Source organism: Bombina bombina, chromosome 11, assembly GCF_027579735.1.
Source record: "Bombina bombina isolate aBomBom1 chromosome 11, aBomBom1.pri, whole genome shotgun sequence".
Lineage (NCBI taxonomy): Eukaryota > Metazoa > Chordata > Amphibia > Anura > Bombinatoridae > Bombina > Bombina bombina.
The window spans coordinates 142,060,338-142,072,039 of record NC_069509.1 but is presented as its reverse complement, the minus strand read 5'-3'; the positions used below and the strand labels follow the sequence as shown (position 1 = coordinate 142,072,039).

At 35.9% G+C, this 11,702-nt stretch overlaps 1 protein-coding gene across 1 annotated transcript; it reads right to left on the bottom strand.

The window, feature by feature from the left end:
* Positions 1 to 571: 571 nt before the first annotated feature.
* On the bottom strand, positions 572 to 4,118 carry LOC128641715 (hemoglobin subunit alpha-3-like). The gene is made up of 3 exons (XM_053694242.1): positions 4,024 to 4,118; positions 1,373 to 1,577; positions 572 to 700 (listed from the first exon to the last, which is right to left on the bottom strand). The coding sequence occupies exons 1-3, from the start codon at positions 4,116 to 4,118 to the stop codon at positions 572 to 574; spliced, it is 429 nt and encodes a 142-aa protein (XP_053550217.1).
* Between the last annotated feature and the right edge of the window lie 7,584 nt (positions 4,119 to 11,702).

The window sequence follows — 11,702 nt, the reverse complement described above, 5'->3', positions numbered from 1 at the left end:
CAGAAATAGATAACAAATTAATTATGCTTGAAAACATGCAACTACCAGAGACTAGTTGGTGTGGAATTCTTATTTTAGAATACAGTTATGCCAGAGTATGGAAAAGTTAATACATTGCTGATTTTCTGTATTATTTAAGCAATTAGATTTTTCACTGTATAATGGCATTAAACCAAAAATAATAATAAGTCAGGTCTATAATGCTCTGATCTAAAGAGACAATTGTTTTAGCAGTGATAGTGGCTACATTCTTTATTCCCACAAGTAATAGTACCCAATTCCTGTTCATGTATGAATTTTATATAGTTGCATTTAAGGTGTCTTTATTGATATGACTGACAAATTATGTTACCAACATAAAATACCATTTTATCTATTTGCTATGTAAAATGCGTCTATTCCATGGTCTACCTTTTCTTAAAAAAAAAAAAAAAGAAAATAAAAGGCAATCCTACGTTCTAAAATGAACAGGCCCACAAAAACACTGTTAAATATTTTATTAGGAAATATTTCTAGAACATCCATAAGTAACATTTCAACTAATTGCCAATGTTTAAAATAGTCGCTTCATTTATCTATATTTTGTTTGTAGGATGGTTGCTATAGCTACAAAGAATTTGTCCCACGCAGCTTGAACTTCTGTTGTAAATTCTTCCGGGAAGTTAGCAGCCATGACCTGCATGATACATTGAGCAAGTAGCTGCAAGAGATAAATAAATAATATTTATATAAATGCACACTATAGATTATGAATGCTACTTCAAAGGGACAAGAAACCCAAATTATTTTTTCATGATTTAGAAAGGTGTAATTTTAAATAGCTTTCTATTTTAAGTTTATTTTTTAATTTTCTTCATTCTCTTGATATCCTTTGCTGAAAAGCATATCTAGATAGGCTCAGTAACTTTTGATTGGTGGCTGCACATAGATGCCTCATGTGATTAGCTCACCCATGTTTTGCTATTTCTTTAAAGGATATCTAAAGAATGAAACAAACTAAATTGGGATGTATCAAATTGTATTCTCTACCTGAATCATGAAAGAAACATTTTGGGTTTAGTGTCCCTTTAATTCAGTCTAAGAATTAGATGTTCCCCAACTCCATAGGCTGGAAACCCTGTCAGGGTTTAGTGGAGAGATGCATTTTTAGCAAGAAAATGGGCTTACACCCATTCGATTATCAACACTGGGCAGCAGAACGTAAAAAAACATGCAAGATAAATTTCTTAACAAGTTACTTTCCTTTGTAACCTTTCATTTTTTTAATAAATATGGGGTGAGATGTCTGATTAAATAGAAAAAGACAAACAGTGTTTAAAAATAGTAACAGGATTTACATTCAGGTTTGATTTATGACTAGGACATGCCTTACCCTGAAATTTCCAGCACCTATTTTCAGGTTTTTAGCATGTAGGTCAGTGATGTTAGCCAAGGATTCTTCTAGGTTATCCAGATGATTTGTAGCTTCTCCAATCGCTGTAAGGAGCTTTGCACCAAAGGAACGGTAATCAGCAGAGTTAGTACTCTGGTCAAAGTCTTTCAAGAGGACCTGGATCTGAGGACAGGACCACCTAAGTCTGCAATAGAAATGTCATTGCGTAATTTACCATTTCTACAAAAGGTGTTTAGATCCATTATACATTGATAAATATAAGCCTTCTTAATCCATTATTTGTAGCATTGTATTAGAGTTTAAAAACCATGAGAGAATACCAAGGACTAAAATAGTCACAACAATTCTAGTTAATGATCTTTAAGGATCATTCAATACAGTAAAGTTGCATAAATCAAATGCACAGAACAAAGCAAAGACACATAGGGCCAAAGATGAGAAGAAAAAAAAAAAACCTCGCTAAAATGCAATTGTCAAAATAACTGAAGGGCACAGTCTGCAGAGGCTTAGATACAAGGTAATCAGAGATTAAAGTATACTATAACTGTTGGTTAATGTATGAAGAATTATCTATCTTTTTAAACAATGAAAAGTAGACTATCCCTTTAAGGTAAAATTATTTTTTAGAAGTTAAGACCTCACTGACAAGACGCCTTAGATCATCTTGCCTGAGTGGGAAAACTATGATTGGACCCCTAGTATGAATTTCAAAACAAGTGGTAGATTTTGTTCTGAGAAGTTTAAAGGTTAATTTGATTTTCCTTCCCCCTGCATCATGTAACAGAATTCTTGTACATGCGCGGTAGGAGCTGGTTATTACTAATTGTATGTTTAGATGTAGATAGATACACACTAGGGGGTAGGATGGACTTTTCTTGCTAATACAACTACTTCAGAAACATGCCCCCATTTTCTAATTGTGTATTCCCTGGATCAGTGATGGTAAACCTTGGCATTCCAGATGTTTCAGAACAATTCCCATGATACTAGGAACTCTGAAGTCCAGTTGAGCTTCATGGGAAATGTAGTGCCAACATTTGCCTGCCCTGCCCTAGATCCTTCTTTCCTTGGAAGACAGCTAACCTTTCAACCTTACATATTGGACCCATTTATCAGGCCATGAGCAATAATTGTCAGCTGGGGTATTTATTTGGTATTGTTCATGCAGCATCTGCTGCTCTTATTTATCATTATAAAAACCAAATACTTATTTAGCCCTGGGTGTCAGTTATCCTAGAGAAACCAGTCTTACAACTGATGCTTGTTAAAGTGATACAAAAAACGCAAAAATTCTCCATCAAGATTTAAAAAAAAAAAAAAAAAAAAAAAAAAAAAAAGTTTCCAATTTTATTTCAAAGTTATGCTCTCTGAATACCAAGACAATTTTGTGGGTTACATGTCCCTTTAAAATCTCACAAGCAATCCTACACCTTAGGGGCTCCAAAGTGTGTGCGAATATGAAATATATAAAATTTTATTTTTTATTAACACAAATAGCTGAACATTTCTGCACATGTAAGATTAGCAAGAAACAAAAATAAGTATAAAAAACAAATTCACTCTTGGTATTGTTTGTCCCTTTAACACCTTCTCATGCATCTACTTTATTACTATGAAAATTTTAAATATGTATCCTATAAGACTGTTCCCTTAATGTGTTTCCAATAACTTTTTTTTGACCAGTTGCAGAGTATAAAATGTATGATTTGCTTTTTTTTTTAAAGGCTTATTTGTGTATACGAATTAACTAATTGTGTTTTGAAGTCACAACCAAATAAAATGGGTTGAGCTTGTAGGTATAATCAGATTTCTATCACATTGTGTAAATATACCTGCTTTATCTTATATCTGTCCATAAACCATTCACCAATACTTTTAGAGAACAATGGAAAATTAAACATTTTATTACCTTCTCTTCTATGCCCTACTGAGTAATGTCTTCTACTGGCTGCATTAACACAGCTTGCCATAAGAGAAGAGAGAGCGAGAGAAAAAAAAAAAAAAAACACACCACCACACACCCTTTCAGAATAGGTGAAGATACCACAAGCTAAATTAACTAGTTCAAATGCCAACATAAGGATAATTGAAATATTTGTAAACAATTTAATAGACTCCAGCAAGTTAAGTCAACCATTGGGCACAAATTAAAAGGGAGAAAATTTGAGTAAACTGTCCCTTTAAATGAAAAGTTTGGGTATCCCTGCTGCAAAGTCATACTAGCCATCTTGTACTATCCTTTCCCCCTCCCCCCATATACAAAAACTTTACAGTTTTTGGTAATGAAGTGATATTCTGCGATGCACCACTAGATAAGTTTGTGCTCAAGTGAAAACACTTTTAAAATCCACATTCAAAACCAAATACATAGCTTTAATAAGAATGTTAGCAAATCTAGAGTTACTTTTATTCATGGGATTTATATTCTTGCTAAAAAGTAATAAACAACTGCAATAGAATCTTGTACCTGGTGTTTTAGCATCAGTATTATGGAGTTCTAATAGAATTCCAAATTGAAGGTATTCATTCCACAAGTTAGTTTTTAATGCAACACCATTTTGAGTTAATATTGTAGTACTGGTTATCACCTCTAGCACAGTCTAGTCCATGGCAACATTAAAAAAATGTACCTTTCTAAAGCATCAGCACCATAAAAATCCACTTTTTTAGACATTCTAAACCACATATACGTAATTGCAGTCTTCTCCTCCTCTGTAAACTCCATATTGCTTGTGTGTTGGTTTCAGCTGCACATGATATGCTGATTATGACTCTAACATTTATAGAGAAAGGGACAGCTGATCTCAATATATTGCTACAATTAATGTTCCCCTATTAAGTTTTGTATGAGATGTTCTAATACATTTTTATATTGGTCCACATTTAATAATGTACATTATTTCAACCCAGCAAAAGTTTTGTATTACATAAAAATGTGCCATTTAAATCAAATTCTGTTGCAGTTTAAAGGGACATTGTACAGTAGAATTTTCTTTACATAAATGTTTTGTAGGTGATCCATTTATATAGCCCCCCTGGGAGTGTTTTTGTAACAATGTATAATTTTGCTTATGTTTTTAAGAACATTGCTCTGAATTTCAGACTCCTAACCAAGCCCCACAGTGTCAGATGTATACACACATTTACATACTCCTGTAGGCTCCTGTTAATGTTATCTGTCTTTTCATATTCAGGGAAGGGGGGAAATGGAGAATGTCTGCTCTTTTTGTTTACCCAGCCCCTTTTAGTGTGTGTCCCAGACTACCTCATCAACATTGCTAAACTGGAAGCTTCTAAGTAAGTTTTTAAAATCTTTTATACTGGATATTTAGATCAGTATCTGTGCATATTCTTCTTTATAGTAGTGTCTATTACATGCAGTTATTTGAAAATTGGTGTATACTGTCCCTTTAACTATTATCTAATGTAAGAATCAGAGATTACATCTCATTGTATAATTTTAGGATATAAGGAATCTATAGGTTTTTTTTTTAAAGGAAATAGGATATAATATTTATAGAGCTGCACTTGATTAAAACTTTACTTTGTACTAGGTATTTTAAATACTTCCCCTTAAAGGGAAACTTACACCACCATAGAATAAAAAATAAAAAATGTAGGTAATATGTTTGTGTGTAACGGGTTACAATGAGAATAAGTGCAGGGCTGCAGTCAGTAGTGAAATATTTAATATGTACAACACCCTTATGTTTCCCCTTTCATGAAAGATAAAAATTAACATATATTAAATTATTTTTAATTATATGCAAAAATGCAGGAAAAATGTTTTTCAGGCTGGTACATTTTGTAGGTATAAAATATAATTCTTAGTTTTGAACACTTCTTAAAGGAGCATGCAACCATTTTTTTTAATGATTTATACACAGTATACAATTTAAAACAACTTTTCAATTTTATTATATTTTAAATTTTGCTTCAGTTTTTGGTATCTTTTTTTTAAAGGAGCAACAATGCACTGCTGGGAATTTGCTTAACACATTGGGTGTAGCTAGCCATTAAAGCTCACTAAATTAAAAGACACTGAACCCAATTTTTTTCTTTCATGATTTAGATAGAGCATGACATTTAAAACAACTTTCTAATTTACTCCTATTATCAATTTTTCTTCATTCTCTTGGTATCTTTATTTGAAATGCAAGAATGTAAGTTTAGATGCCAGCCCATTTTTGGTGAACAGCCTGGGTTGCCCTTGCTGATTGGTGGATAAATTCATCCACCAATAAAAAAGTGCTGTCCAGAGTACTGAACAAATAAAAAGCTTAGCTGTCTTCTTTTTCAAATAAAGATAGCAAGAGAATGAAGAAAAAATTGATAATAGGAGTAAACTAGAAAGTTGCTTAAAATTGCATGCTCTATCTGAATCATGAAAGAAAAAAATTGAGTTCAGTGTCCCTTTAACCAGAGATCAGACATCTGGTTAATTTTATAAATGTCCCCAATTGGTATAAAAAAATGTAAGAGTATTTTAGTTTTCTATTTTTAAAAAAATAGCATTTTTTAAAAAAAATAAATACAACTGCAAGAAGCAGTAGGTATGGTGTTCTTTGGTTGCAGCTCAGCATTCTCTCTCCTCCAAACACGAGGTGTGTTTCTACCAAACATTTCTACTTTGGTTTCATCTGACCATATGACATTCTCCCAATCCACTTCTGGATCATCCGAATGCTCTCTAGCATACTTCGAACGGGCCCGGACATGTACTGACTTGAGCAGGGGGACAAGTCTGGCGCTGCAGGATCTGAGTCCCTGGCGGCGTAGTGTGTTACTGATGGTAGCCTTTGTTACGTTGGTCCCAGCTCTCTGCAGGTCATTCACTAGGTCCCCCCGTGTGGTTCTGGGATGTTTGCTCACCGTTCTTGTGATCATTTTGACCCCACAGGGTGAGATCTTGCGTTGAGCCCCAGATCGAGGGAGATTATCAGTGGTCTTGTATGTCTTTTTCTAATTATTGCTCCCACAGTTGATTTCTTCACACCAAGCTGCTTGCCTATTGCAAATTCGGTCTTCCCAGCGTGGTGCAGTTCTACAATTTTGTTTCTGGTGTCCTTCGACAGCTCTTTGGTCTTCACCATAGTGGAGTCTGGATTGTGACTGTTTGAGGTTGTGGACAGTTGTCTTTTATACTGATAACAAGTTCAAACAGGTGCCATTAATACAGGTAATGAGTGGAGGACAGAGGAGCCTCTTAAAGAAGAAGATACAGGTCTGTGAGAGCCAGAAATCTTGCTTGTTTGTAGGTGACAAAATACTTATTTTCGACCATAATATGCAAATTAATTATTTCCAAATCAGACAATGTGATTGTCTGGATTTGTTTCCACATTTTGTCTCTCATAGTTGAGGTATACCTATGATGAAAATGACAGGCCTCTCTCATGTTCTTAAGTGGGAGAACTTGCACAACTGGTGACTGACTAAATACTTTTTTGCCCCACTGTATATTTATGTACATATATATTTATGTGTTAATATGTGTATATACACATATTAACCCCTCAACGATGCATGTCGTACAGGGTACGTCGCACACAACTTGGTCTTAAAAGACCAGCGACGTACCCTGTACACCATTAGGGGTTTAAAGCGGTTGGAAGTGATCCTGCTCGCTTCCAGCCGCTTTCCGGTTATTGCAGTGATGCCTCGATATCGAGGCATCCTGCAATAACACCCCTTGGGCATCCGATGCAGAGAGAGACACTCTGTGGCCCTCTCTGCACCGGACATCGATGGCCGGTATCGTTGGTGGGTGGGAGTCGACGGGGGTGCACATGCACGGGGGCGGCAGGTGGGCGAAGTGAATTGTAAAGGTTCTTAAAGTTAATTTTTACTTTCGTATTTCTTTAACATTTCACTAGAGGTTTCTTTTGAACTGCTCCCCTCCTACTCCAGTAAGGCCAGTTGCAAGTTAGCGCAGTTTATTGATCTCACTACTTCTGTGGAGACATGAAACCCAACATTCTCTTATGATGATTCAGATAGTAAATAGGAATTGTTTTTAAAATTGTATTCTCTTAGATCATTGAATGTGCTTCATTCTTCAGATACCCTTTGTTGAAGAAATAGCAATGCACATGGGTGAGCCAATCGCATGAGGAATCTATGTGCAGCCACTGAATCTTATATATAGCTTTCAACAAAGCATATAAAGAGAAGGAAGCAAATAGTTTTTTTAACCCCTTAACGACATGCGTCGTACAAGGTACGTCGCACACAACCTGGTCTTTAAAGACCAGCGACGTACCCTGTACGACGTTGGGGTTGAAAGCGGCTGGAAGCGATCCTGATCGCTTCTAGCCGCTTTCCGGTTATTGCTGTGATGCCTCGATATCGAGGCATCACTGCAATAACATTTTACCCCATCCGATGCAGAGAGAGCCACTCTGTGGCCCTCTCTGCACAGGACATTGATGGCCCGCAATCGTTGGTGGGTTGGAGCCGACGTGCGAGGCGGGTGGGCAGCCATCGATGCATTACGTAATGCAGAGGTGGGCGGGATCGTGGCCGGGATCAATGGGGGCGCGCACGGGCGGAGGAGGGCGGGCGCGTGCACGGGGAGGGAGCGGGTGGGAACCATTACGCTATGGAACAGATTTTGTTTATATTTAGGGAGAGAAGGGGGTATATAAAATTTTAAATATGAAATCTAAGTTATCTGGGAGAGGGTGGGGGTTTAGTCTTGGGGGGGGAATCTACACTACAGAAAAGTGGGGGGAAAAGATAAAAAAAAATATATTTTTTTGTAAACTGGGTACTGGCAGACATCTGCCAGTACCCAAGATGGCTCCCAATAATGTAGAGGGGGAGGGTTAGAGAGCTGTTTGGGGGGGATCAGGGAGGTTTGGGGCTAAGGGGGATCCTACACAGCAGCATATGTAAATATGCTAAAAAAATAATAATAATAAAAAAGATACCTTTTATTTTAGTATTGGCAGACTTTCTGCCAGTACTTAAGATAGCGGGGACAATTGTGGGGTGGGGGAGGGAAGAGAGCTGTTTGGGAGGGATCAGGGGGTCTGATGTGTTAGGTGGGAGGCTGATCTCTACACTAAAGCTAACATTAACCCTGCAAGTTCCCTACAAGATCCCTAATTAACCCCTTCACTGCTAGACATAATACACGTGTGATGTGCAGCGGCATTTAGCAGCCTTCTAATTACCAAAAAGCATCGCCAAAACCATATATGTCTGCTATTTCTGAACAAAGGGGATCCCAGAGAAGCATTTACAACCATTTGTGCCATAATTGCACAAGCTGTTTGTAAATAATTTCAGTGAGAAACCTAAAATTGTGAAAAAATTTAAGTTTTTTTAAAATTTGATCGCATTTGGCGGTGAAATGGTGGCATGAAATATACCAAAATGGGCCTAGATCAATACTTTGGAATGTCTTCTAAAAAAATATATATACATGTTAAGGGATATTCAGGTATTCCTGACAGATATCAGGGTTCCAATGTAACTAGCGCTCATTTTGAAAAAAAGTGGTTTTGAAATAGCAAAGTGCTACTTGTATTTATTGCCCTATAACTTGCAAAAAAAGCAAAGAACATGTTAACATTGGGTATTTCTAAACTCAGGACAAAATTTAGAAACTATTTAGCATGGTTGTTTTTTGGTAGTTGTAGATGTGTAACAGATTTTGGGGGTCAAAGTTAGAAAAAGTGTGTTTTTTCCATTTTTTCCTCATATTTTATAATTTTTTTAATAATAAATTATAAGATATGATGAAAATAATGGTATCTTTAGAAAGTCCATTTAGTGGCGAGAAAAACGGTATATAATATGTGTGGGTACAGTAAATGAGTAAGAGGAAAATTACAGCTAAACACAAACACCACAGAAATGTAAAAATAGCCCTGGTCTTTAAGGGAAAGAAATTGAAAAATGGCCTTGGTCCTTAAGGGGTTAAAAAATTGCATGTACTTTCTAAGGGCTAAATTACAAGTTTTGGGTTATGGTGCGGTACGGCTGAAAAATTGGCCATTGCGCGTGGAATGGCAGGTCTCCCATATTACAAGTCGCTGTTGTATGGCTATACCGCAACAATACATTCCGCACGCCAAAAAATGAAGTTTGTGTGCGGGATTTCCATAGCGCTGTATTACAGGTTGTGCAATACGGCTAAAATTCTTGTATTATAGCCTATACCACCCTGATCCATTCCGCGATCTGAGACAAGTAGTTATGAATTTAGCAAAATAAAAATGTTTCACAAAACTCATAACTAAAATGTTACACTAACACCCATAAACTACACTATTAACCCCTAAATCGCCGGCCCCCCACATTGCAACACTAAATTAAACTATTAACCCCAAAAGCTAATACCCCCCTAATTTTAAATTAAATGTACAATATAACTGTTTAAATAAAAAATAAAAAAACACCTTACCTGTGAAATAAAAAAAAAACTAAGTTTAAATTAACTATAAAGTAACCTAACATTACTATATTAAAAAAAAAAAAAAAAATCCTAACACTACGAAAAAAAACAAAAAACCTAAGATTACAATTAAACAAAATTATCCAAATATAAAATTATACCTAATCTAATACCCCTATAAAACAACATAAAGACCAAAAATAAAAAACACCCCTTTTACCTAAAAATTACAAAGTCCCCCTAATAGTAAGCTCCCCACCCAATCTCCCCCCAAATAAAAAAACCTAAGTTTAAAAAGCAAAAAAAAAACCCCACACAAACACACCCTCTAACACTAACCCCAGAAAATCTACTCATAGTTTGTGAAGTCCGGACATCCATTTTCATCCAGACAGCAACATTTTCATCCAGTGCGAGGCATCTCCTATCTTCATCACGGTAGCATGGAACATTGTCACAGACATCCAGTGTGGAGGATCCTCTTCTTACGGTTAACGCTGTGCACTGAAGCTTGAATGCAAGGTACCAGTTTAAAAAAAAAAGGGGTACCTTGCATTCCTATTGGCTGACATTTTCAAATCAGTCAATAGGATGACAGCTACTGAAATCCTAGTGACTTATTTGAACAGCCAATAGGATTTAAGTAGCTCTCATCCTCCTCAACGGAAAAACAGACCTCCTATATTCAGTCATAATCTGGATCTAACTGCAGAGTCAAGACTTGTTCTGTGAGAACCTGGTTGATACTCTTCAACCTTACCACATAACGGGCTTCCCATTGATAAGAAAAGTTATAACCGCACAGTGTCATTATATATTGCAGCACAATATCACCTATTAACGTTTGTAATCACTTATGCCTAGACGAGTTTTGCGTTAGAGGCTATGCGGTGCTAACAAGCAGTTTTCCCTCACCGCTCACTTACAGACAGCGCTGGTATTACGGGTTTTTACAAACCCAGTGTTAAGGCAAGAAGTGAGCGTTGAGCAAAATTTTCCTCATTACCGAACTTCAATACAAGCGCTGCTTATGTTATTGGTGGTAACGTTGGTACACAGCTGGTGTAACGTGCTCGTGCATGATTTCCCCATAGGAATCAATGGGGAGAGCCGGATGAAAAAAAGTCTAACACCTGCAAAAAAGCAACGTAAAACTCCTTAACACAGCCCCATTGATTCCTATGGGGGAAATAAAATGTATGTCTACACCTAACACCCTAACATGAACCCCGAGTCTAAACACCCCTAATCTTACACTTATTAACCCCTAATCTGCTGCCCCCAACATCACCGACACCTAAATCTTATTAACCCCTAATCTACCTCCCCCAACGTCGCTGCCACTATATTAAAGTTATTAACCCCTAAACATAAGTCTAAACCTAACTAATTTAAATAAATCTAAATAAAATTACTACAATTAACTAAATAATTCCTATTTAAAACTAAATACTTCACAATAAAATAAACCCTAAAATAGCTACAATATAACTAATATTTACATTGTAGCTAGCTTTGAGTTTATTTTTATTTTACAGGCAAGTTTGTATTTATTTTAACTATGTACAATAGTTATTAAATAGTTATTAACTATTTAATAACTACCTAGTTAAAATAAAGACAAATTTACCTGTAAAATAAAACCTAACCTAAGTTACAATTACACCCGACACTACACTATAATTAAATTAATCCCCTAAATTAACTACAATTACAATTAAATAAAATTATCTAAAGTACAAAAAAACAAAACACTAAATTACAGAAAAAACTAATTATAAGATTTTTAAACTAATTACACCTAATCTAATCCCCCTAACAAAATAAAAAGCCCCCCCAAATAAAATAAAAGCCCTACCCTACACTAAATTACAAATAGCCCTTAAAAGGGCCTTTTGCAGGGCA